This window comes from Eriocheir sinensis, chromosome 69 (genome assembly GCF_024679095.1).
Source record: "Eriocheir sinensis breed Jianghai 21 chromosome 69, ASM2467909v1, whole genome shotgun sequence".
NCBI lineage: Eukaryota > Metazoa > Arthropoda > Malacostraca > Decapoda > Varunidae > Eriocheir > Eriocheir sinensis.
This window is the reverse complement of record NC_066577.1, coordinates 6,451,186-6,477,978: the sequence shown is the minus strand read 5'-3', so window position 1 is coordinate 6,477,978 and position 26,793 is coordinate 6,451,186. Positions and strand designations below refer to the sequence as shown.

The 26,793-nt window shown below is 44.1% G+C and overlaps 2 protein-coding genes and 1 long non-coding RNA gene across 18 annotated transcripts in view; 2 read left to right on the top strand and 1 right to left on the bottom strand.

Annotated features, from left to right (window-relative positions):
- The first annotated feature begins 944 nt into the window (after positions 1-944).
- Positions 945-10,096, top strand: LOC126988522 (probable deoxyhypusine synthase). Of its 3 annotated transcripts, XR_007742171.1 has the most exons (10): positions 945-1,090; positions 2,767-2,849; positions 4,954-5,063; positions 5,989-6,131; positions 6,561-6,801; positions 7,384-7,576; positions 7,705-7,808; positions 8,197-8,322; positions 9,240-9,941; positions 10,031-10,096. XR_007742171.1 is itself a non-coding variant. In XM_050846722.1 (9 exons), the coding sequence occupies exons 2-9, from the start codon at positions 2,768-2,770 to the stop codon at positions 9,339-9,341; spliced, it is 1,101 nt and encodes a 366-aa protein (XP_050702679.1). In that variant the 5' UTR covers positions 945-1,090; position 2,767; the 3' UTR covers positions 9,342-10,096. The 3 variants fall into 3 exon arrangements, 2 of the variants coding, with proteins under 2 accessions (XP_050702679.1, XP_050702680.1); XM_050846722.1 differs by having other exon boundaries at positions 9,240-10,096; XM_050846723.1 differs by lacking the exon at positions 945-1,090 and having other exon boundaries at positions 5,993-6,131; positions 9,240-10,096.
- Positions 10,097-11,587: 1,491 nt separating this feature from the next.
- Positions 11,588-13,292, top strand: LOC126988523 (uncharacterized). 2 transcript variants are annotated; one of them, XR_007742173.1, is made up of 5 exons: positions 11,588-11,785; positions 12,053-12,230; positions 12,320-12,586; positions 12,765-12,853; positions 13,032-13,292. It is a non-coding gene; the product is annotated as an uncharacterized LOC126988523 (long non-coding RNA). The 2 variants fall into 2 exon arrangements; XR_007742172.1 differs by having other exon boundaries at positions 11,599-11,785; positions 12,053-12,141.
- A 2,181-nt stretch (positions 13,293-15,473) lies between these two features.
- LOC126988518 (N-acetylglucosaminyl-phosphatidylinositol de-N-acetylase-like) overlaps positions 15,474-26,793 on the bottom strand; it is a 16,653-nt gene continuing 5,333 nt past the window's right edge. The window contains exons 7-15 of one of the 13 annotated variants that reach the window (XR_007742153.1): positions 26,538-26,793; positions 26,063-26,349; positions 25,308-25,495; positions 23,181-24,932; positions 21,257-22,958; positions 20,942-21,151; positions 19,052-20,836; positions 18,702-18,791; positions 15,474-18,169 (exon numbers count right to left, since the gene is read on the bottom strand). The exon at positions 26,538-26,793 is cut by the window's right edge and continues 488 nt beyond it. The gene's annotated coding sequence lies outside the window, so the exon portion shown is untranslated. Of the gene's footprint in view, positions 18,170-18,373; positions 18,880-19,051; positions 20,837-20,941; positions 22,959-23,180; positions 24,938-25,031; positions 25,275-25,307; positions 25,496-26,062; positions 26,350-26,537 lie in introns of those variants that run through there. The other 12 variants (XR_007742156.1, XR_007742158.1, XR_007742154.1 and 9 more) reach the window with 12 other exon arrangements.

The window sequence follows — 26,793 nt, the reverse complement described above, 5'->3', positions numbered from 1 at the left end:
GAGTGAAAAACTATCAATAAATCAGAAATGCTGTTAATAGTGAGCCGTTACAAAGACGCACTCCTCTTGGTCTCGGTCTTGGCTCTGTTTACAATGTGCCCGTCTAAAATAAGGAGGAACAGATAGAGAAAAAGAAAGAGGAAGAGAGAATACAAGAGATAATAGAAATGGAGCACCAGAGAACATTAATATAAAAAGGAAAACCATGGGAGTGAAAAATTAGCAATCAATCAGAAATGCTGTTAATAGTAAGCCGTTACAAAGACTCATTCCTCTTGATCTCGGTCTTGGCTCTGTTTACAATGTGCCCGTGTCTAAAATAAGGAGGAACAGATAAAGAAAAAGAAAGAGGAAGAGAGAATACAGGAGATAATAGAAATGGAGCACCAGAGAACATTAATATAAAAAGGAAAACCATGGGAGTGAAAAACAATCAATCAATCAGAAATGCTGTCAATAGTGTGCCGTTACAAAGACGCACTCCTCTCGGTCTCGGTCTTGGCTCTGTTTACAATGTCCTTTCCCACGTGTCTAAAATAAGGAGGAACAGATAAAGAAAAAGAAAGAGGAAGAGAGAATACAGGAGATAATAGAAATGGAGCACCAGAGAACAATAACATAAAAAGGAAAACCATGGGAGTGAAAAACAATTAATCAATCCGAAATGGTGTTAATAGTGAGCCGTTACAAAGACGCACTCCTCTCGGTCTCGGTCTTGGCTCTGTTTACAATGTTTACAAGTCTTGCCCGCCCAGCTGATCCTGCCCCCCACGTGTGTCAGGGAAGGAGGAATAAATATATAAGCCACCTAACTAGCCCCATAAAACACCCACGAAGAAGAAGAATTATATAAGCCCACAGCCTAACTAGCCCCATAAAACACCCACGAAGAAGAAGAAGAATTATATAAGCCACTTAACTAGCCCCATAAAACACCCACGAAGAAGAAGAAGAAATATACGGATCGTGGAAGGAAGGAAGGACAGGAATACTCTGAAACACTGAAGAGGAAGAAGGAAAACTCGCTAAAGAAGGAAGAGGAGGAAGGAAATAGAGAAGGGAAGGGAGGAAGACAGCACAGAGACACGAGGTAAGGTGAAGGGGTCTTATCTAGAGTCCATTTCATTCCGTCAACGTAGATGTGTCACCTGCACTTGTTAGTTCATGATTGCGTGAAGATAAACTATATTTTCAGTGATATATTTGAATGTTCGTGTATACAGAAAACCCTCAAGTCATCTCATATGAACCCCACACAGAAGATTTTCATGGATAATCTACCACACAAGCACACGAAGGAACGGCATATCAAACAGTATAGTCTGATCACACTGGAACACTTCATAGCTTTTCAGACGCCCATATTTAATCTCATTCAAGTACATACCTGGTAAAGTGATTTGCAAGTGTTTATACATAAGAAATTTTGCTGTGTTGCTTGTAAATAACATGGGTAGCGTAATATTCTAAATAGCCAAGCATTGCATTCAACAGTTATTATTTACTATTTCATGTTATTCCGATTATTAATAGTTATTTACATGCGGTAAATTATTAAGATAACCTTTATTTCCGCGTTCAGAGCCAGATGTCTTTTAATATACCTGGAATTAATTTTTATATGTGTTATGTACCTGTACGGGTGTCCTGCGCATCATGTATCCAGATCCAGAAATGAGCAATCAGTCAGTGAATTTGAAAAAGACATGTATCATTGCAGCATAACGTGACTGGTTTTTTTATTTATTTATTTATTTTTTTATTTATTTTTTTATTTTTTACAGCAAAGGAGACAGCTCAAGGGCACAAAAAAGTAAACATTATTAAAAAAAAAGCCCGCTACTCGCTGCTCCTAAAAGTTTGGTACAAGCTTGTCTTTTCCTGTGCTTGTGTGATACATTATCCATGCAAATGACTGACTTGTTCTTTGTACACATAAACATTCACATATATATTACCGAAAAATAAGCCTGAATATCCATCACAACACTTGGTTTTCATGTATTCACCAACTAGAAACATGCAGGTGACAGCCAGCAAAATTCCCGCTGTGTTGGTGGACAGACTGAATGAAACAGACTAGTATCACACCCACTGCACAGCCTACCTCAGCATGTTGGGTGTACTTCTACAGTTTTGCCTTTCCATTGTGTTAGCCATCTCACATAAGGTTAATACTGACATCTCAATAGTCACATTATTTTTTGACTAAACCAACCCCGACTTTTAACCCAGCAGCTAACGGGGGGGTGAGCTTGGCCCCCTCTCGACCCCCCCAACCTTTGAACACATTTTCTAGACCATTTCCGATGCTCAGGAGATTAATTTGTATACATTGAGGTATAAACAATGTCGAGTATATATCCCTTGTGCTTCACAGACCACGCCTACTCCTTCTGCATATTAACTGTATTTCCTAACACAGAAGAAAGAAATGTCAAGTCCGTCGATCTCATTGGTGTTTTGCAAGAGAGACAATGGCGTGACATAATGGCGGTCTCCTCCTCCTCCTCCTCCTCTTCCTCCTCCTAACATTCATTCTTTTTCCTTCCCTTCCTTTCTCTCCTCCTTCCTTCCTTCCTTTTTCTTTCCTTCTTCCTCCTCCTCCTCCTAACATTCATTCTTTTTCCTTTTTTCCTTCCTTTCTCTCCTCCTTCCTCCCTCCCTCCTTCCTTCTTCTTCCTCCTTCCTTCCTTCCTTCCTTCCTTCCTCTTTCTCCTCCTTCCTTCCTTCCTTTCTTCCTTATGGTAACTCTGTCTTTCCCAGGATGGCGGAGGAGAAGGACATCGCGAAGGAGGCTGTGTTGATGCGCTCCGAGGCCATGCCGGAGGGAACGCCAACTGTGCAAGGTATTTATTATTATTATTATTATTATTATTATTATTATTATTATTATTATTATTATTATTATTATTATCATTATTATTACAAAACAGTCCATGAAATCAGAGGTCCATATTCTTCTTAAACATTTCTGCCTCCCATATCGAGTGTTTCCCAAGGCCACAGAGAATGCTAATTTGATTTTCATGGGTGACTCTTCCATTCGGGGTTCAGAAGGCGCATCAGACTACCACCAACATCATTTTGTATCTCTGTTTCTCTCTCCTTATGCGTCTCTGCCTCCCATATCGAGTGTTTCCCAAGACCACAGAGAATGCTAACTAGATTTTCATGGGTGACTCTTCCATTCCAAAGTCCAGAAGCCACATCAGACTACCACCAGGGCCACAGAACGCTACATCTCCTTATGCGTCTCTGCCTCCCATATCGAGTGTTTCCCAAGACCACAGAGAATGCTAACTAGATTTTCATGGGTGACTCTTCCATTCCAAAGTGCAGAAGCCACGTCAGACTACCACCAGGGCCACAGAACGCTCCATGTAAACTCCGACAACTCCCACGATGAGAGGCTTTTCAGACAGGGAAATGGGGGCAGTGAATCCTGGATAGTCGATATTTCATGGGTGACTCTGCCATTCGAGGTTCAGAAGGCGCATCAGACTACCACCAACATCATTTTGTATCTCTGTTTCTCTATCCTTATGTGTCTCTGCCTCCCATATCAAGTGTTTCCCAAGACCACAGAGAATGCTAACTAGATTTTCATGGGTGACTCTGCCATTCGGGGTTCAGAAGGCGCATCAGACTACCACCAACGTCATTTTGTATCTCTGTTTCTCTCTCCTTATGTGTCTCTGCCTCCCATATCGAGTGTTTCCCAAGACCACAGAGGATGCTAACCAGATTTTCATGGGTGACTCTGCCATTCGGGGTTCAGAAGGCGCATCAGACTACCACCAACATCATTTTGTATCTCTGTTTCTCTATCCTTATGCGTCTCTGCCTCCCATATCGAGTGTTTCCCAAGACCACAGAGAATGCTAATTTGATTTTCATGGGTGACTCTTCCATTCCAAAGTGCAGAAGCCACGTCAGACTACCACCAGGGCCACAGAACGCTACATCTCCTTATGCGTCTCTGCCTCCCATATCGAGTGTTTCCCAAGGCCACAGAGGATGCTAACTAGATTTTCATGGGTGACTCTTCCATTCGGGGTTCAGAAGGCGCTTCAGACTTTCACCAGCATCATTTTGTATCTCTGTTTCTCTCTCCTTATGTGTCTCTGCCTCCCATATCGAGTGTTTCCCAAGGCCACAGAGAATGCTAATTTGATTTTCATGGGTGACTCTTCCATTCGGGGTTCAGAAGGCGCTTCAGACTGCCACCAACATCATTTTGTATCTCTGTTTCTCTCTCCTTATGTGTCTCTGCCTCCCATATCGAGTGTTTCCCAAGGCCACAGAGAATGCTAATTTGATTTTCATGGGTGACTCTTCCATTCGGGGTTCAGAAGGCGCTTCAGACTGCCACCAACATCATTTTGTATCTCTGTTTCTCTATCCTTATGCGTCTCTGCCTCCCATATCGAGTGTTTCCCAAGGCCACAGAGAATGCTAATTTGATTTTCATGGGTGACTCTTCCATTCCAAAGTGCAGAAGCCACGTCAGACTACCACCAGGGCCACAGAACGCTCCATGTAAACTCCGACAACTCCCACGATGAGAGGCTTTTCAGACAGGGAAATGGGGGCAGTGAATCCTGGATAGTCGATATTTCATGGGTGACTCTGCCATTCGGGGTTCAGAAGGCGCTTCAGACTACCACCAACATCATTTTGTATCTCTGTTTCTCTATCCTTATGCGTCTCTGCCTCCCATATCGAGTGTTTCCCAAGACCACAGAGAATGCTAATTTGATTTTCATGGGTGACTCTTCCATTCCAAAGTCCAGAAGCCACATCAGACTACCACCAGGGCCACAGAACGCTCCATGTAAACTCCGGCAACTCCCACGATGAGAGGCTTTTCAAACAGGGATACCGAGGCGAGGGGAGGCTTAGGAATACGAGCTCAGGTTCCTTTTACTAATCTCGCCTTCCGGTCCACAGGCTATGACTTCAATGACGGGATTGACTACCACAAGCTGTTCCAGACGTATCGGTACTCAGGGTTCCAGGCGACCAGTTTTGGATGCGCTGTCGAGGAGGTCAAGAAAATGGTGAGAGAGAGAGAGAGAGAGAGAGGGGGGTCAGAGGAGAGAGAGGGAGAGAAGGGGGTCAGAGGAGAGAGAGGGGTCAGAGGAGAGAGAGAGAGAGAGAGAGAGAGAGATAATAATCAATTCATAATGCTAATTCTTCCTTCCTTTCCTTCTTCCTCCTCCTCCTCCTCCTCCTCCTCCTCTTCCTCTTCCTTCCTTCCCTTCTTCCTTTCCTTCCTTTCTTCCTTCCTTACCAAACATCCCTCACTGTGCCCTCCTCCTCCTCCTCCTTCTCTTCCTTCCCTTCCTTCCCTTCTTCCTCCTCCTCCTCTTCCTTCCTTCCCTTCTTCCTTCCTTCCTTCCTTACCAAACATCCCTCACTGTGCCCTCCTCCTCCTCCTCCTTCTCTTCCTTCCCTTCCTTCCCTTCTTCCTCCTCCTTCCTTCCTTCCCTTCTTCCTTCCTTTCTTCCTTCCTTCCTTCCTTACCAAACATCCCTCACTGTGCCCTCCTCCTCCTCCTCCTCCTCCTCCTTCTCTTCCTTCCCTTCTTCCTCCTCCTCCTCTTCCTCTTCCTTCCTTCCCTTCTTCCTTCCTTACCAAACATCCCTCACTGTGCCCTCCTCATCCTCCACCACCTCCTCCTTCTCTTCCTTCCCTTCTTCCTCCTCCTTCCTTCCTTCCCTTCTTCCTTCCTTACCAAACATCCCTCACTGTGCCCTCCTCCTCCTCCTCCTTCTCTTCCTTCCCTTCCTTCCCTTCTTCCTCCTCCTTCATTCCTTCCCTTCTTCCTTCCTTCCTTCCTTACCAAACATCCCTCACTGTGCCCTCCTCCTCCATCCTTCCTTCCTTCCCTCCCTCACTCCCTCCCGCCCTCCCTTCCTTCCTTACCAAACATCCCTCACTGTGCCCTGTCCTACCATCCCTCCTCTTCCTCCTCCTCCTCAGATAGCCTGCCGAGAGGAGCCTTTGACCGAGCAGGGCGACGAGAGTTTGACCGTTGCCGAGGATATCCAAATAAGGAACAACTGTACGATATTTCTGGGATATACTTCCAATATGGTGTCTTGTGGGGTGCGTGAGACCATCAGGTGAGTGTGTGTGTGTGTGTGTGTGTGAGTTCGTCTCTCTCTCTCTCTCTCTCTCTCTCTCTCTCCTCCTCTTCGTAATTTTTGTCTCTTCCTTCTTCCTCCTCCTCCTCTTCCTCTTCTCATTCTTATCTCCTTTCCTTCTTTTCCTCCTCCTCCTCCTCCTTCTCCTCCTCCTCCTCCTCCTCCTCCTCCTCCTCCTATTCCTCTATATCATTTCTCTAAGTCTCCCTTCCTCTCTCTCCTCCTCCTCCTCCTCTTCTTCCTCCACAAATTTCATCTTCTCCTCCTCTTCTTCCTCCTCCATAACTAATCTCCCTCTTCCTCCTCCTCCTCCTCCTCCTCTTCTTCCTCCACAAATTTAATCTTCTCTTCCTCCTCCTCTTCATCCTCCACAACTAATCCCCCCTCCTCCTCCTCCTCCACCTTCAGATTCCTGGTGGAACACAAACTAGTGGACTGTCTGGTCACCACTGCAGGCGGGGTGGAGGAAGACCTGATCAAGTGCCTGGCCCCCACATACATTGGTGACTGGTATCTCCGCGGCCGAGACCTCAGGCTGAAAGGGATCAACCGCATCGGAAACCTCTTGGTGCCCAACGACAACTACTGTAAATTCGAGGACTGGGTTATGCCGATCCTGGACGGACTTCTGGCGGAGCAGCGGACTAAGGTGGGGGTGCGGGTGGAGTGGATTGGAGTGGAGGAGGAGGAGGAAGGGAGGTTAGGTTAGGAGGAGGCAGAAGGAAGGGAATGTGTGTGTGTGTGTGTGTGTGTGTGTGTGTGTTTGTTTTATTATTATTATTATTGTTGTTATTTTAATTCTCTCTCTCTCTCTCTCTCTCTCTCTCTCTCTCTCTCTCTCTCTCTCTCTCTCTCTCTCTCTCTTCCCTTCCCTCTCCTCCATTTTTCTTCTTTCCTCCTCCTCTTCCCATCCCTTTCCTTCCTTTTCTTTCCTTTCCTTTCCTTCCCTTTCTGTCCATACCCTTCCTTCTCCTCCACCTCCTCTTCCCTTCCCTTCCCTTCCCTTCCCTTCCCTTCCTTTCCTTTCCCTTCCCTCCCCTTCCTTTCCATCCCTTCCCTCCTCCTCCTCCTCTTCTTCCCTTCCCTTCCCTACCCTTCCCTTCCCTTTCCTTTTCTTCCCTCCTTCTCCTCCTCCTCTTCCCTTCCTTCCCTTCCTTTCCCTCCCTTCCCTTCCCTCCCTATCCTCCTTCACTACCCTTCCCTTACCTTCCTTTCCCTCCTCCTCCTCCAGGGCACAAACTGGACTCCGTCTAAGATCATCCGGCGGCTTGGCTCGGAGATCAACGACGCCAGCTGCATTGCGTACTGGGCAGCCAAGAATGACATCCCAATCTTCAGCCCGGCCCTGACTGACGGAAGCCTCGGAGACATGATGTATTTCCACGGCATAAGGAACCCGGGACTTGTCGTAGATATCAATGAAGGTCAGGGAGAGAGAGAGGGAGGGGGAGAGGAGTGTGTGTGTGTGTGTGTGTGAGTGAGATAGAGAGAGAGAGAGAGAGAGAGAGAGACATAATCTCCCCACCTTCTAAGCAATTATCTCCTCTTTCAGACCTGCGCCGACTGAACCAGCTTGCCAAGAAGTCGGTCAACACAGGGATGGTCATTGTGGGCGGCGGGGTCGTCAAACACCACATCTGTAACGCTAACCTCATGGTGTGTGTGTGTGGGGGTCTAATTCCTCCCTCCTCTCCCTCCTTCTGTGACGCCAATCTCTCATTCCTCCTCTTCTTTCATCTTCTTCTTCTTCTCCTCCTCCAAGCATGTTTTTCCTTCCTCTTCCTCTTCTTCTTTCTCCTTCTCCTCCATAACTAATCTCTCCCTTCCTCCTCCTCCTCCTCCATACAGTGATCTTTTTCCTTTCTCTCTTCCTCTTCCTCCTCCTCCTCCTCCTCTTGTGTGTGTGTGTGTGTGTTGTTCCTTCCCTATCACTCCATAAGCAATATATTATAACTATACTGTATTTTTTTTTCTTTCTTTAATCCTCCTCCTCCTCCTCCTCCACCTCCTCCTCCATCACCTTCTCTCTCTCTCCCCCACTCAGCGAAATGGCGCCAACTTCTCCGTCTTCCTCAACACGGCCAGCGAGTGGGACGGGAGCGACAGCGGGGCCAGACCTGACGAGGCGGTGTCCTGGGGCAAGATTAAGCTGGACGCCACTCCGGTCAAGGTGGGTAAAAGTGTGGCTCAGGTGGGTGGGTGGAGAAATGGCCACTCCGTAAAATATCGCGTATAAGTGAAAAAAACGTGTAAATTAAGCATCTATTTGGATTTTGGACCCCGCGGTATTTCAAAAACGCGTAAATCGAGTTTCCTGTACAGTGGAGCCCTTCGTAATCAGTAACTGCAGGGCTTGAAAGGCTACGTAGATATAGCATCCGCGGGGCACATTCCCAAAGTTCCCGGTGATGTTTTTATGGACCGAACAAGTGGATGGAGATGTTGTAGTTTGATGTTTGTTTTCCTTCTGGTTTGATCGGCATTTGTGAGAGTTATCGAGATGAACGCAGTAATCATGTGACCTTCCCTATAGTGTCTTCCTCCTCCTCCTCCTCCTCTTCTTTCTTCCTCTTCCTCTTCCTCCGTCTTTACGTTGTTTTCCTCTTCTTCCTTCCTCCTCCTCTTCCTCCCTCTTATGGCATTTTCCTCTTCCTCTCCCTTCTTCCTCCTCTTCTCTCTTCCTCTGCCTCCTCTTCTTCCCTCTCCCTCCCTCTTTGTGTCATTTTCCTCTTCTTTCTTCCTCCTCTTCTCTCTCTTCCTCTCCCTTCTTCCCTCTCCCTCCCTCTTTGTGTCATTTTCCTCTTCTTTCTTTCTCCTCTTCTCTCTTCCTCTCCCTTCTTCCTCCTCCTCCTCCCTCTTTGTGTCATTTTCCTCTTCTTTCTTCCTCCTCTTCTCTCTCTTCCTCTCCCTTCTTCCTCCTCCTCTTCTTCCCCCTCCCTCCCTCTTTGTCATTTTCCTCTTCTCTCTTCCTCTCCCTTCTTCCTCCTCTTCTCCTCCCCCCCCTTCCTCCGCACTCAACCACCACACTCCCCCTCCACCACCTCCACCATGCTAACCTCACCTCTCCCCCTCTCTCTCATTTGACAGATATACGGCGAGGCTTCCTTCGTCTTCCCTCTGCTTGTCGGCGAGACGTTTGCGCGTCATCACCACCGAAAACAACAACAACAACAAGAAGGTGGAGAATGATAGGGTTGTGAGATTAGGCAGCTGTTTCTCTCTCTCTCTCTCTCTCTCTCTCTCTCAGCCAGTGGTTCCCAAACTGTGGGGGCATGATTCTGTCTGCCAAATATTGCAGTTTTGCACACACACACACGCACACACACACACACACACACACACGAAGGAGGGATGGGGGATGTGAGTATTTCTTATAAGTCACAAGGGGCATCATATTTTGTTTGGGAGCCATTGCTTTAAACCATTCATTCCTATTTAAGGGATTTATTTCATCCTCCTCCTCTGTAATCGAACAAAGGCTGTGTTAGTTTGCTGTGGTCTACCTAATGCAATGTTCCCTTATTGTATTTTTATTTATTGACACTTAAATACATTGACTTACAATTACACTTAAACTTATGCACACTTTTTATCAATTTCTCAGTGAATCAAAGGTAATGTTCCTCCTCTTTTCACTTACATACTTACAAACACTCACATATACACTTATTTACACACCTTTTCAGTCCGACACAGTGTTAGGTCTCCCCATAGTCACTCTACTGTAACATATCTCTATAGCTGTTGTATACTGATTTGCTTATAAATACATAAGTCCGACAGTGTTAGGTCTCCCCATAGTCACTCTACTGTAACATATCTCTATAGCCGTTTTATATTGATTTGCTTATAAATTCTTAAGTCCGACACAGTGTTAGTTCTCCCCATAGTCACTCTACTGTAACATATCTCTATAGCTGTTTTATATTGATTTGCTTATAAATTCTTAAGTCCGACACAGTGTTAGGTCTCCCCATAGTCACTCTACTGTAACATATCTCTATAACTGTTTTATATTGATTTGCTTATAAATTCTTAAGTCCGACACAGTGTTAGGTCTCCCCATAGTCACTCTACTGTAACATATCTCTATAACTGTTTTATATTGATTTGCTTATAAATTCTTAAGTCCGACACAGTGTTAGGTCTCCCCATAGTCACTCTACTGTAACATATCTCTATAGCTGTTTTATGTTGATTTGCTTATAAATTCTTAAGTCCGACACAGTGTTAGGTCTCCCCATAGTCACTCTACTGTAACATATCTCTATAGTTGTTTTATATTGATTTGCTTATAAATTCTTAAGTCCGACACAGTGTTAGGTCTCCCCATAGTCACTCTACTGTAACATATCTCTATAGCTGTTTTATATTGATTTGCTTATAAATTCTTAAGTCCGACACAGTGTTAGGGCTCCCCATAGTCACTCTACTGTAACATATCTCTATAGCTGTTTTATTTTTTTTTTATTTTTTTTTTTACAGCAAAGGAGACAGTTCAAGGGCACACAAAAAGCAAACATTAATGAAAAAAAAAGCCCGCTACTCACTGCTCCTAAAAAGAATCCAAAGAGGTGGCCGAAAGATAGGTCAGTTTCGGGAGGAGAGGTGTCCTGATACCCTCCTCTTGAAAGAGTTTAAGTCGTAGGCAGGAGGAAATACAGATGAAGGAAGATTGTTCCAGAGTTTACCAGCGTGAGGGATGAAAGAGTGAAGATGCTGGTTAACTCTTGCATAAGGGGTTTGGACAGTATAGGGATGAGCATGAGTAGAAAGTCGAGTGCAGCGGGGCTGGGAGGGGGGAGGCATGCAGTTAGCAAGTTCAGAAGAGCAGTCAGCGTGGAAATATCGATAGAAGATAGAAAGAGAGGCAACATTATGGAATTTAAGAGGTAGAAGACTATCAGTATGAGGAGGAGAGCTGATGAGACGAAGAGCCTTAGCCTCCACTCTGTCCAGAAGAGCTGTGAGTGGAGCCCCCACACATGAGATGCATACTCCATACGAGGGCGGACAAGGCCCTGTATATGGACAGCAACTGTGCAGGGAGAAGAACTGGCGGAGACGGTACAGAACGCCCAGCCTCGAGGAAGCTGATTTAGTAAGAGATGAGATATGAAGTTTCCAGTTGAGATTTTGAGTTAAGGATAGACCGAGGATGTTTAGTGTTGAGGAAGGTGATAGCTGGGTGTTGTCAAAGAATAGGGGATAGTTGTTTGGAAGATTGTGTCGAGTGGATAGGTGGAGAAACTGTGTTTTTGAGGCGTTGAAGGACACCAGGTTCTTCTTGCCCCAATCGGAAATAATAGTAAGGTCTGAGGCTAAGCGTTCTGCAGCCTCCAGCCTTGAGTCGTTAAGTTCCTGAAGGGTGGGTCTTCTATTAAAAGAAGTTGAATAATGCAGAGTGGAATCATCGGCGTAGGAATGGATAGGACAGTTCGTTTTGGAAAGAAGATCATCAATGAACAACAGAAAAAGAGTGGGAGATAGGACAGAACCCTGTGGGACACCACTGTTAATAGATTTAGGGGAAGAACAGTGACCGTCTACCATTGTATTGATTTGCTTATAAATTCTGAAGTGTACCATTATATTGATTTGCTTATAAATTCTTAAGTCCGGCACAGTGTTAGGTCTCCCCATAGTCACTCTACTGTAACATATCTCTATAACTGTTTTATATTGATTTGCTTATAAATTCTTAAGTCCGGCACAGTGTTAGGTCTCCCCATAGTCACTCTACTGTAACATATCTCTATAGCTGTTTTATATTGATTTGCTTATAAATTCTTAAGTCCGACACAGTGTTAGTTCTCCCCATAGTCACTCTACTGTAACATATCTCTATAGCTGTTTTATATTGATTTGCTTATAAATTCTTAAGTCCGACACAGTGTTAGTTCTCCCCATAGTCACTCTACTGTAACATATCTCTATAGCTGTTTTATATTGATTTGCTTATAAATTCTTAAGTCCGACACAGTGTTAGGTCTCCCCATAGTCACTCTACTGTAACATATCTCTATAACTGTTTTATATTGATTTGCTTATAAATTCTTAAGTCCGACACAGTGTTAGGTCTCCCCATAGTAACTCTTCTGTAACATATCTCTATAACTGTTTTATATTGATTTGCTTATAAATTCTTAAGTCCGGCACAGTGTTAGGTCTCCCCATAGTCACTCTACTGTAACATATCTCTATAGCTGTTTTATATTGATTTGCTTATAAATTCTTAAGTCCGACACAGTGTTAGTTCTCCCCATAGTCACTCTACTGTAACATATCTCTATAGCTGTTTTATATTGATTTGCTTATAAATTCTTAAGTCCGACACAGTGTTAGGTCTCCCCATAGTCACTCTACTGTAACATATCTCTATAACTGTTTTATATTGATTTGCTTATAAATTCTTAAGTCCGACACAGTGTTAGGTCTCCCCATAGTCACTCTACTGTAACATATCTCTATAACTGTTTTATATTGATTTGCTTATAAATTCTTAAGTCCGACACAGTGTTAGGTCTCCCCATAGTCACTCTACTGTAACATATCTCTATAGCTGTTGTATACTGATTTGCTAATAAATACATAAGTCCGACACAGTGTTAGGTCTCCCCATAGTCACTCTACTGTAACATATCTCTATAGCTGTTTTATACTGATTTGCTAATAAATACATAAGTCCGACACAGTGTTAGGTCTCCCAATAGTCACTCTACTGTAACATATCTCTATAGCTGTTTTATATTGATTTGCTTATAAATTCTTAAGTGCGACACAGTGTTAGTTCTCCCAATAGTCACTCTACTGTAACATATCTCTATAGCTGTTTTATATTGATTTGCTAATAAATACATAAGTCCGACACAGTGTTAGTTCTCCCAATAGTCACTCTACTGTAACATATCTCTATAGCCGTTTTATATTGATTTGCTTATAAATTCTTAAGTCCGACACAGTGTTAGGTCTCCCCATAGTCACTCTACTGTAACATATCTCTATAGCCGTTTTATATTGATTTGCTAATAAATTCTTCAGTCCGACACAGTGTTAGTTCTCCCAATAGTCACTCTACTGTAACATATCTCTATAGCTGTTTGATATTGATTTGCTTATAAATACATAAGTCCGACACACTGTTAGTTCTCCCCATAGTCACTCTACTGTAACATATCTCTATAGCTGTTGTATATTGATTTGCTTATAAATTCTAAAGTCCAACACAGTGTTTCCCTTCCATTTTCTATTGTAATCCATCCATCTACTTTATCTGTACAGCAGCTTAAGGGCAAGAAACAAATACCAGCCACATAAAAGCATTGGTTAGGTTAGGTTAACGATGCCTTGGAGGGAAATACAAAATCATAAGTTACTATTCAATGCTGTCTTACTATGCCCCGACACCTGCCTGCCTCGCCCACCTGTTGACGAGCCGGCTGTGTTGAGGCGAAGGAGAGAGAGTTATGTTTCTTCCTTCCTTCGTAGCGGACTTTTGTGTTGTTGTTGTTTACTTCTGAATGTGAGCTCCTTAATTCTCCTGCCTGGCTGCTTGAGGGACTAAGGCAGACAGGAGGAGGAAGAGGAAGAAGAAGAATGAAAGCAAAGAACAGGAAGATGAAGTAAAGGAAGAAGAAGAAGATAAAGAAAACAAGAAAGAGAACCACTACTACTACTACTACTACTACTACCACCATCACTACTACTACTACTACTACTACTACTACTACTACCCAGGATGAATCAAACTACCCCAGTATTCAACACAATATCATATTTACAAATAAATTATATATATATACATTTGAAGATAGGAGATCGGTAGGAAGTCGGACATTAAATTAAGGTGTGTGTGTGTGTGTGTGTGTGTGTGTGTGTGTGTGTGTGTGTGTGTGTGTGTGTGTGTGTGTGTGTGTGTGTGTGTATCAGTTAAAACACTTTCTCTTTCTCTCTTACTGTCACACACACACACACACACACTATATGAAGGAATTAAAATAGTTAACCCTATAGTCTAATTTACGTTTTCTGTGGTGTTACATACGATGATATAATCACTTAATATAATTTACGCCTGACTTTAGACGCGATATTAGCCTTCAAACACCAATGATAATAATAATAATAATAATAATAATAGTTGAAACGAACATATTTACTAAGGTGGATAAAGAAGAAGAAAAGAAGAAGGGAAAGGAAAGAGGAGGAGGAGGAAAGGAAGAGAAGGAGGGGGGAGAGGAAGGAAAATAGAGAGAATTAAGGAGAGAGGAAGGAAGGGAAGAGGATGAGGAGGAGGAAGGGGAAGAGAGAATGAAGAGGAGGAAGAAGAAAAAGAAGAAAAAAATTAAAATAAAATATGGAACAGATGATTGGGTTGCTCTCTCTCTCTCTCTCCAAGTAGCTTAGTTTTTACCCGATATGACACACACACACACACACACACACACACACACACACATAGCTGGGCGTTATCGCGATAAGTTATCGCGATACTTTATTGCTGATAACAAAATCGGGTTATCGGCCATCCGCTACTTATTCAAATATATATCGGTATCTTCGTTACTTTTGTAACCAAACTAGCGATAATCGATAATTTTTTCCGCCTCAGAAAAAAAAAAACGTTGTCTGCTCCCTACTTCGCATGCGTGGCCCAGGCGCCCGGTGTTGTGTGAAAAAACTTTGGGGCATGAAATATCTTCGGTGAAGAGATTTCATACTTAGATCATCAACATTAAAACACTTGGTTATTTTTTATGTTACTCAAAAATCAATATATCAAAGAGAAAAATTAGTTAACTTTGCCCCAAAATGATTATTCACTGCCTCAAATTTGATATTCCATATTGGTTTGTGAGCATGCCATGGTATTGAAGGCACCCGGTGTTGTGTTGTTTGGTGTCCCATCGTCAAAAGCTGTTGTTTACAAACACTGGTCTCTCGTGAACTGGGCATGTTCAGACCAGTAAGTGTAGCCCTGTACAGTCTCACAAAGCTTTTAAACACATTAAGAGTTGCTGGCTGAATGAATCATACCGTACCACCATCCTCGCTGTTGCTAGAACGACACTCTGTACATATAAATACAACTCGTACAGAGTGTCGTTCTAGAAACAGCGAGGTTGGTGGTACTGTATGTCTGATTCAGCCTTCCAGCAACTCTTAATTACGGCTATAAATCTTTGTGAGACTGTACAGGTCTACGCTTGTTGGTCTGAGCGTGCACAGTTCACGAGAGCCCAGTGTTTAGATGGCGGGGACGCCAAATAACACAACAGGTTCAGGGTTTCCAGTATTACCGTCCAAAGGTACGCATCAACGTGTGGTTTTCAGGTTTTGTAAGTTTTCTAAAATACAGATAATGAAAATTTGAATTCATCTATATTTTTTATTTGAAATATCAATATAGTATCGTTTTCGCCTATCGGACTTATCGCTAGCTAGTATCGGAATTGTAGATTTATATCGGGTATCGGTTATCGGTTATCGGTTATCGCCTATATTTGTGTCTCCAGTTAACGAATATCGGTTATCGGTTATCGGGAATAAGGTTTTCTGTTATCGTGCCCAGCCATGCACACACACATAAGTAAAGTCTTGAAGCATTGCAAGATAATTTTTGCATCCAGTTATATTTCACCGATCGTATGTGTGTGTGTGTGTGTGTGTGTGCAGGGTCTGAGGTCAAGCTGGGTCAGTCCTCTCGACCAATCTATATCCAGCTTCCTTCACTCCATGTACAATTCCCCTTCAACAATGTCTAAGTTACCTCCACCCCATGTCTCACTCCTGCATGGAAAACCGAACTTCTTAAGGTCATTCAAACCAGTTCCGTTCTCAATTCCTACCTGTGTCCTCTAAGCTGCCTCCTCCCTTCCATCTCAAATCATTTCTATCCACGTCCATTCTGCTTGTGTTCCTGTACAACGCAATCAGGTCTCCTCTCTCTCTGCTTCTTCTAGTGTTGGTAAGCTGGGCTCCTCCAATTTGGTGTGTGTGTGTGTGTGTGTGTGTGTGTGTGTGTGTGTGTTATACAGTAAAGAGAATCAGCTTTGAGGTCACACGCATGTACAGTCATCCGAGAAAAGGTCAAAACAATCAAGTAAACATTCTATACACAAGCTCAATCACATCTTTTACAATCCCAATCTTACGCTAATGAGAATCGCCTTACGCTCACTCCCGGACACTGGAAGGTTACTTAGAAAAACACTTATTATATTTTCAAAGCCCTTAGGTATTGTGATGTGTATTGGGTTAACACAGAGAGGAAAATAAAGGAGTTAATTCAGTCTTGTTTCAGGCGTTGGGAGAGAGTCGTAACAGGCAGCTGATGGGTTTAAAAGTGTTGACGTAATTTGTAAACAGGCCGAGAGATTTTTGAGATATCCAGCGACAAGTTGATCACATTATTTACGAGTGACCTCCCCTTCCTTCCTCTTCCTCTCCTCCTCTTCTCTCCCATATATTTTCTTCCTCCTCCTTCCTTCCTTCCTCTCCTCCTCCTCCTTTCTTCCTTCCTCTCTTCTTTCTCCTCCTATTCCTCCTCCCTTCCTTCCTCTCCTCCTCCTCCTCTTCAATATATTTTCTTCCTCTTCCTTTCCTCCTCCTCCTCCTCCTCCCTTCCTTCCTCTCTGTTCCTCTCCTATATTTTCTACTCTTCCTCTTCCTTTCCTTCTCCTCTCCCCTTCTTTCTCCTTCTCCTCCTCCTCTTCCTTCCTTCCTCTCCTCCTTCCCATGTGACCTCTCTCCCTTTCTTCCTCTTCCCCTTCTTTCTCCTCCTCCTCCTCTCTGTTTATAATTTCTTCTTCCTTTCCTTCCTCTTCTTCCTCCTCCTCCTCTTCCTTCCTTCCTCTCCTCTCTGTTCCTCTCCCATATATTGTCTTCCTCCTCCCTTCCTTCCCCTCTTCTTTCTCCTCCTCCTCCTCCCCTATATTTTCTACCTCTTCCCCTTCCTTCCTTCCTCTTCCTCCTCCTCCCTTCCTTCTAGTGACTACATTACATTGCCAACACTCTCTCTCTCTCTCTCTCTCTCTCTCTCTCATATATAATCATACAAGAAAATTAAATTGTGACTCCTGTTGAAGGATATTTTGGTGATGTCAGGAGGAGGAGGAGGAGGAGGAGGAGGAGGAGGAAGAAGGGGAAGAGAAAGAATGATGGGAGAGAGAGGAAGGGATTTTTTTTGGAGCAGATGTCTGGAAGGAAAAGGAGGAGGAAGAAGGAGGAGAGAGAGGAAGGGATTGTTTGTAGATGTCAGGAGGGAGGAGGAGGAGGAGAAGGAAGGGGAAGAGAAAGAGGAGGAGACAGAGGAAGGGAGGAAGAAGAGGAAAGGAAGAGAAAGAGGAGGAAGAGGAGGAGGAGGAGGAGAGACAGAGGAAGAAGAGGAAAGGAAGAGAAAGAGGAAGGGAGGAGGAAGAGGAGGAGGAGGAGGAGAGACAGAGGAAGATAACAAACAAATCTCATCATCCAAAACTTTTCCTAAATATTAAAATCAAACATATTTTTAGCTTAACTTAATGGCAACACACCTATCAACACTAAGGTAAGGTCTCGTAACACACTCGTGGGGCGTGACGCGCGTATACGAAACACTCGCCGTAACACATAGCCTCCGCACGTGACGACGGAACACCGGGGCGCAACACAACAGCGTAATGGTCCCTTATGCAACACTCGGTAACACAAAATGGCCAGTCGAGTGAGGTCAATTTACGTAACATTCAACACTCCTATGGGCTCCAGCAACACTTTCCCGTAACGCTCCTAGTCATTCCTGGTCCGGTATATCTTGCAACACACTCAACACTTCCATGGGCTTTGGTAAGACTTGCAACACTTTCCTGTAACACTACATAGCTACTCTTGGTCCGGGATATCCTGCAACACATTCAACACTTCCATGGGCCTTGGTAAGACTTGTAACACTTTCCTGTAACACTACATAGCTCCTCTTGGTCCGGTATATCTTGCAACACATTCAACACTTCTATCGGCTTTTAGTAACACTTGCAACACTTTCCCGTAACACTACACAGCCACTCCTGGTCCGGTATATCTTGCAACACATTCAACACTTCTATGGGGTTCGGTAAGACTTGTAACACTTTCCTGTAACACTACATAGCTACTCTTGGTTCGGTATATCCTGCAACACATTCAACACTTCCATGGGCTTTGGTAACACTTGCAACACTTCCCGTAACACTACATAGCTACTCTTGGTCCGGTATATCCTGCAACACACTCAACACTTCCATGGGCTTTGGTAAGACTTGCAACACTTTCCTGTAACACTACATAGCTACTCCTGGTCCGATATATCTTGCAACACATTCAACACTTCCATGGGCTTTGGTAAGACTTGCAACACTTTCCTGTAACACTACATAGCTACTCTTGGTCCGGTATATCCTGCAACACATTCAACACTTCCATGGGCCTTAGTAACACTTGCAACACTTTCCCGTAACACTACATAGCTACTCTTGGTCCGGTATATCCTGCAACACATTCAACACTTCCATGGGCTTTGGTAACACTTGCAACACTTCCCGTAACACTACATAGCTACTCTTGGTCCGGTATATCCTGCAACACATTCAACACTTCTATCGGCTTTTAGTAACACTTGCAACACTTCCCGTAACACTACATAGCTACTCCTGGTCCAGTATATCCTGCAACACATTCAACACTTCCATGGGGTTTGGTAAGACTTGCAACACTTTCCCGTAACACTACATAGCCACTCTTGGTCCGGTATATCCTGCAACACATTCAACACTTCCATGGGCTTTGGTAACACTCGCAACACTAACACTACATAGCTACTCTTGGTCCAGTATATCCTGCAACACATTCAACACTTCCATGGGCTTTGGTAAGACTTGCAACACTTTCCCGTAACACTACATAGCTACTCTTGGTCCGGTATATCCTGCAACACATTCAACACTTCCATGGGCTTTGGTAAGACTTGCAACACTTTCCCGTAACACTACATAGCTACTCTTGGTTCGGTATATCCTGCAACACATTCAACACTTCTATGGGCTTTGGTAAGACTTGCAACACTTTCCTGTAACACTACATAGCCACTCTTGGTCCGGTATATCCTGCAACACATTCAACACTTCCATGGGCTTTGGTAACACTTGCAACACTTTCCCGTAACACTACATAGCTACTCCTGGTCCGGTATATCCTGCAACACATTCAACACTTCCATGGGCTTTGGTAAGACTTGCAACACTTTCCCGTAACACTACATAGCTACTCTTGGTCCGGTATATCCTGCAACACATTCAGCACTTCCATGGGCCTTAGTAACACTTGCAACACTTCCCGTAACACTACATAGCTCCTCTTGGTCCGGTATATCTTGCAACACATTCAACACTTCTATCGGCTTTTAGTAACACTTGCAACACTTCCCGTAACACTATATACCCACTCTTGGTCCGGTATATCTTGTAACACACTCAACGCTTGTATTGGCCTTTGAAACACTTGTATGACCTTAACGTAACACTGATATGCTCCTTCTCTTTCCTACCCCATTTTCAGTCCACGAACCTAACGGCAACACAGATTTCGTAACACTTCTATACGCAACACAACGCCAGTTTTCTGCAATGTAAATTCATGTAACACTTTGAAGTAACACTAAGAATTCTCTCTCTCTCTCTCTCTCTCTCTCTCTCTCTCTCCTTTACCAATAAGAAATCATCAACACAAGACTCGTAACACTTCTATACGCAACACAATGCCAGTTTTCTGTAATGTAAATTCATGTAACACTTTGAAGTAATACTAAGAATTCTCTCTCTCTCTCTCTCTCTCTCTCAATAAACAAAAAGAAATCATCAACACAAGACTCGTAACACTTCTATACGCAACACAATGCCAGTTTTCTGCAATGTAAATTCATGTAACACTTTGAAGTAACACTAAGAATTCTCTCTCTCTCTCTCTCTCTCCTTTACCAATAAGAAATCAGCAACACAAGACTCGTAACACTTCTATACGCAACACAAAGGGAGTTTTTTCAGCAATATAAATTCATGTAACACTTTGACATAACACTAAGAATACTCTCTCTCTTTCCTTTACCAATAAGAAATCAGCAACACAAGACTCGTAACACCTCTATACGCAACACAAAGGTAGTTTTTTCAGCAATATAAATTCATGTAACACTTTGACATAACACTAAGAATACTCTCTCTCTCTCTCCTTTACCAATAAAAAAATCAGCAACACAAGACTCGTAACACTTCTACGCAACACAAAGCCACTATGAACTCATGTAACACTTTGATGTAACACTATTATGCTATCGCTCTCTCTCTCTCTCTCTCTCTCTCTCTCCTTTACCAATAAAAAAACAGTAACACAAGCCTCGTAACACTCTATGCAACACAAGAACAAATAACTGTTCACATACCCATTACGTCATAAGCCCTTTAGTTTCTCATTGCGTAACCACGATCGTAACACTTCCAGTCCCGATGTAACACAAGAACCTTTGACCAGGCTTTCTTAGGAGCTGTGGGCATTTCCAGGAGTTGTGTGACCCTTCCTCTGTACCGTGAACCTCAAGAAACACACATTTGACAAGGCTTTCGTAGGAGTTGTGGGCATTTCCAGGAGTTGTGTGACCCTTCCTCTGTACCGTGAAGCTGAAGAAACACACATTTGACAAGGCTTTCAAAGGAGTTATGGGCATTTCCAGGGGTAGGTGTGTGACCCTGGTGGTAGTTTGACCCTTCCTCTGTACCATAAACCTAAAGAAACACAGATTTGACAAGGCTTTCATAGGAGTTGTGGGCATTTCCAGGGGTAGTTTTATGACCCTGATGGTAGTGTGACCCTTCCTCTGTACCGTGAACCTGAAGAAACACACATTTGACAAGGCTTTCATAGGAGTTGTGGGCATTTCCAGGGGTAGTTTTATGACCCTGGTGGTAGTGTGACCCTTCCTCTGTACCGTGAACCTAAAGAAACACACATTTGACAAGGCTTTCGTAGGTGTTGTGGGCATTTCCAGGAGCAGTTGTATGACCCTGATGGTAGTTAGACACTTCCTCTGTACCGTGAACCTGAAGAAACACACATTTGACAAGGCTTTCATAGGAGTTGTGGGCATTTCCAGGGGTAGCTGTGTGACCCTGGTGGTAGTGTGACCTTTCCTCTGTACCATGACCCTCAAGAAACAGACATTAGAACCCAACTGACCCCTTCTTTGACCTTTAGAAACAGCTGATGTGAAATGCCAAAGTATCTTATAAAACCTACCTATCTGTTACCAGGCTACCAGGGAAGGAGAAATCCGTGACAATCGCAGCGGAAGGGTTAAATCTCTCTCCCAAAGATGTTAGTTGAAAGCCAAATCTGCCATAGGAGTTAATGAATGTTTGCCATGTGTATACAGTCATGTGTGTGTGTGTCTGTGTGTGTGTGTGTGTGTGTGTGTGTGTGTGTGAACCTTAGATTATTAAAGAGACAATTTACAGATTTTCATGTTCCTCCCATCCTTCCTCTTCCTCTCTCTCTCTCTCTTCCTTCCTTCCTTCCTCTCTCTCCTCTTTCCCTTCCTCTTCCTCACTCTCTCTCCCTCTCCCTTCCTTCCTTCCTTCCTTCCTCTCTCTCATCTCTTCCCTTCCTCTTCCTCTCTCTCTCTCTCCCTTCCTTCCTTCCTTCCTCTCTCTCATCTCTTCCCTTCTCTCCTCTTTCCCTTCCTCTTCCTCTCTCTCTCTCCCTCTCCCTCCCTTCCTTCCTCTCTCTCATCTCTTCTCTTCTCTCCTCTTTCCCTTCCTCTTCCTCACTCTCTCTCCCTCTCCCTTCCTCTCTCTCATCTCTTCCCTTCTCTCCTCTTTCCCTTCCTCTTCCTCACTCTCTCTCTCTCTCTCCCTTCCTTCCTTCCTTCCTCTCTCTCATCTCTTCCCTTCTCTCCTCTTTCCCTTCCTCTTCCTCACTCTCTCTCTTCCTTCCTTCCTTCCTTCCTCTCTCTCATCTCTTCCCTTCTCTCCTCTTTCCCTTCCTCTTCCTCTCTCTCTCTCTCCCTTCCTTCCTTCTCTTCCTCTCTCTCTCTCCCTTCCCTCCTCCTTATCTTCCTTCCTCCCTCTTCCCTTCTTCTGCCTTTCCCTTCCTCTCCTCTCTCTCCCTTCCTTTGCTTATCTTCTCCCTCTTCCGTTCTCCTCCTCTCCTTCCTTCCTCCCTCTTCCCTTCTCTTCCTCTCCTCTCTCCCTTCCCTTCCTTATCTTCTTCCTTCCTCTTCCTCCATTTCTTCTCCTTTTCTTGTATTACTATTGTCATGATCATTTCCTCTCCTCCTCCTCCTCCTCCTCCTTCTTCTTCCTCTTCCTCTTCTTATTATTTTGCGCTCCGTAACTCTTCAAATACGTTCAATTTCAACCTTACAAACTGGCAACCAATTTTAACAGTATGAAAAAATAATGTATATACGTATTAAAAATCTCTCTCTCTCTGTGTATAGCCTACTCACTATGGCTCGTAACTAACCCCCAACGACGCTTCCCTCTATTACGTACGCTATGAGTCTTTACGTCAATGCAGTATTACATAACAAGGCGATATCTTAACTGTCTCATAACCTTAGTGTCGATACGCAAGCTGATAATGACGGGCGCTATGCTGACTATAGGATCGGCAAATACTACGTCTACTACGGGTATATTTGGCTTGCATAGAAAACGTACCGTGGACTCGACGAAGGGGGGGACTTGCGGAGTGGTTGTTCTGACGCGTAATGCCTCCTCCCCCTCCATCCCTGTCCCGTACCTCCCACAGACAACTCGTAGCATGCATGGAGACTCAGGGGGACGTCATGCGTGGTTATTTTGAAGCTGCAACGCCCTCCTCCTCCTCCCCCTCCATCCCTGTCCCGTACCTCCCACAGACAACTCGTAGCATGCATGGAGACTCAGGGGGGGGACTTGCGTAGTGGTTATTTTGAAGCGTAACGCCTCCTCCTCCTCCCCCCCCTCTACCCCTGTCTCGTACCCCCCACAGACAACTCGTAGCATGCATGGAGACTCGGGGACTTGCGTAGTGGTTATTTTGAAGCGTAACGCCTCCTCCTCCTCCTCCTCCCCCCCCTCTACCCCTGTCCCGTACCTCCAACAGACAACTCGTATCATGCATGGAGACTCGTACGTAATGACTGACGCACTCACACACACTCATACGAAAGCCTCTCACATTTTACGATATTACGGATGTGTTGCTTAAACCATTTTGACTCGCTGACTGACTGACGCATAAACTGTTTTGACTGACTAAGTGACTTACTGGCCTTCTTTTATGATACACACGCACTCACACACACTCATACGAAAGGCTCTCGTGTGTTACGAAATTAGGAATGCGTTGCTATTTCAATGGCGAGGGAATGACGAACTTGCCCCTAATTTACGACACACGCACTGACCCACACGAACTCATACGAAAAGGCTCACGCATGTTACGAAATTACGAATGCATTGCAGTTATGACGTAAAGGAATGACGAACTTGCCCCTAATTTATGAGACACACACTGACCCACACGAACTCATACGAAAAGGCTCATGCATGTTACGAAATTACGAATGCATTGCTGTTATGACGTAAAGGAATGACGAACTTGCCCCTAATTTACGAGACACGAATTGACCCACACACTCATTCGGAAGGTTCCAGCGGATTGCAAAATTACGAATGGATTGCTGTTTTGACGGTGAAGGTATAAATAACTTGTACTCAATTTACAAGATACATACTAACACACACGAATGTTTTAGGAAGGCAGTTGTGCATTACGAAATTACGAATGCATTTCTGTTTTGACGGTAAGGGAATGACGGACTTGTCCCTAACTTACGAGACACACACTGACCCACACGAACTCATATGAAAGGCTCACGCATATTACGAAAGCATTGCTGTTTTGACGGTGAAGGAATGACGGATTTGTCCCTAATTTACGAGACACACACTGACCCACACGAACTCATACGAAAGGCTCACGCATATTACGAAACCATTGCTGTTTTGACGGTGAAGGAATGATGGATTTGTCCCTAACTTACGAGACACACACTGACCCACACGAACTCATACGAAAGGCTCACGCATATTACGAAACCATTGCTGTTTCCACGGTGAAGGAATGATGGATTTGCCCCTAATTCACGAGACACACTGACCCACACGAACTCATACAAAAGGCTCACGCATATTACGAAAGCATTGCTGTTTTGACGGTGAAGGAATGATGGACTTGTCCCTAACTTACGAGACACACACTGACCCACACGAACTCATACGAAAGGCTCACGCATATTACGAAACCATTGCTGTTTTGACGGTGAAGGAATGACGGATTTGTCCCTAATTCACGAGACACACACAGACTCACACGAACTTTTTAGGAAGGCCATTGCGCATTACGAAATTACGAATGCATTGCTGTTTTGACGGAAGGGAATGACGGACACGCTCCAAACTTACAAGACACACACGGACTCATACGAAAGGCTCACGCAGATTATGGAATTACGAATGCATTTATGTTATGACGTCAAAGGGGTAAATGACCTCTTCCCAATTTACGAGACACACACGGACTTATACGAAAGGCTCTTGCTTTTTACAATATTACGAATGCATTGCTATTTCGAGAGTGAAGGAATAATGGATCTGACTTATGACACACACGAACTCATACGAAAGGCTCTCGCGTGTTACGATATTATGAATGCATCGCTTAAATCACCTCAACTAACTTGCTGACGAAATACCAACAGTTATGAGACACCCACAGTCACACGCAAGGCTTTCAGATCTTACGAATGCGTCACTTAAATCACCCCACCTAACTTGCTGACGAAATACCAACAGTTATGAGACACCCACACTCACACGCAAGGCTTTAAGATCTTACGAATGCGTCGCTTAATTCACCCCAACTAACTTGCTGACGAAATACCAACAGTTATGAGACACACACAGTCACACGCAAGGCTTTCAGATCTTACGAATGCATCACTTAAATCACCCCAACAACTTGCTGGCGAAATACCGACAGTTATGAGACACACACACTCACACGCAAGCCTTTCAGATTTTACGAATGCGTCACTTAAATCACCCCAACTAACTTGCTGACGAAATACCAACAGTTATGAGACACACACACTCACACGCAAGCCTTTCAGATTTTACGAATGCGTCACTTAAATCACCTCAACTAACTTGCTGACGAAATACCAACAGTTATGAGACACCCACAGTCACACGCAAGGCTTTCAGATCTTACGAATGCGTCACTTAAATCACCTCAACTAACTTGCTGACGAAATACCAACAGCTATGAGACACACCCACAGTCACACGCAAGGCTTTCAGATCTTACGAATGCGTCACTTAAATCACCTCAACTAACTTGCTGACGAAATACCAACAGTTATGAGACACACACACACAGTCACACGCAAGGCTTTCAGATCTTACGAATGCATCACTTAAATCACCTCAACTAACTTGCTGACGAAATACCAACAGTTATGAGACACCCACACTCACACGCAAGGCTTTCAGATCTTACGAATGCATCACTTAAATCACCCCAACAACTTGCTGGCGAAATACCGACAGTTATGAGACACACACACTCACACGCAAGGCTTTCAGATCTTACGAATGCATCACTTAAATCACCCCAACAACTTGCTGGCGAAATACCGACAGTTATGAGACACACACACTCACACGCAAGGCTTTCAGATCTTACGAATGCATCACTTAAATCACCCCAACAACTTGCTGGCGAAATACCGACAGTTATGAGACACACACACTCACACGCAAGCCTTTCAGATTTTACGAATGCGTCGCTTAAATCACCCCAACTAACTTGCTGACGAAATACCAACAGTTATGAGACACACACACTCACACGCAAGGCTTTCAGATCTTACGAATGCATCACTTAATTCACCCCAACTAACTTGCTGACGAAATACCAACAGTTATGAGACACCCACATTCACACGCAAGGCTTTGAGATCTTACGAATGCGTCGCTTAAATCACCCCAACTAACTTGCTGACGAAATACCAACAGTTATGAGACACACACACTCACACGCAAGGCTTTCAGATCTTACGAATGCGTCACTTAAATCACTTCACCTGACTGGCTGACGAAATACCAACAGTTATGAGACACACACAGTCACACGCAAGGCTTTCAGATCTTACGAATGCGTCACTTAAATAGCTTGAACTGACTGGCTGACGAAATACCAAGAGTTATGAGACACCCACACTCACACGCAAGGCTTTCAGATCTTACGAATGCGTCACTTAAATAGCTTCACCTGACTGGCTGACGAAACACCACACGCAAGGCTCTCACGTTACGAAATTATGTATGTTGGATAAATGGTTCTGGCTTGGATTTCCCTGTTATTTTCTTAATCTTTCTTTCCTTCCTTCCTTCCTTTCCTTCTCCTTGCTTCCATAGTTTCCTTCAATTTTTCCTTCCCTTCCTTTCATCTCTCTCTCTCTCTCTCTCTCTCTCTCTCTCTCTCTCTCTCTCTCTCTCTCATTATTTTCTTCCTTTCTCCTTCTCTT

Excerpts from the sequence above, each read along its gene's own strand:
- LOC126988522 (XM_050846722.1), top strand. The coding sequence starts at position 2,768 with ATGGCGGAGGAGAAGGACATCGCGAAGGAGGCTGTGTTGATGCGCTCC. Across the intron at positions 5,064-5,988 it reads TCGAGGAGGTCAAGAAAATG|ATAGCCTGCCGAGAGGAGCC; the intron begins GTGAGAGAGAGA and ends CCTCCTCCTCAG. Across the intron at positions 8,323-9,239 it reads TGGACGCCACTCCGGTCAAG|ATATACGGCGAGGCTTCCTT; the intron begins GTGGGTAAAAGT and ends CTCATTTGACAG.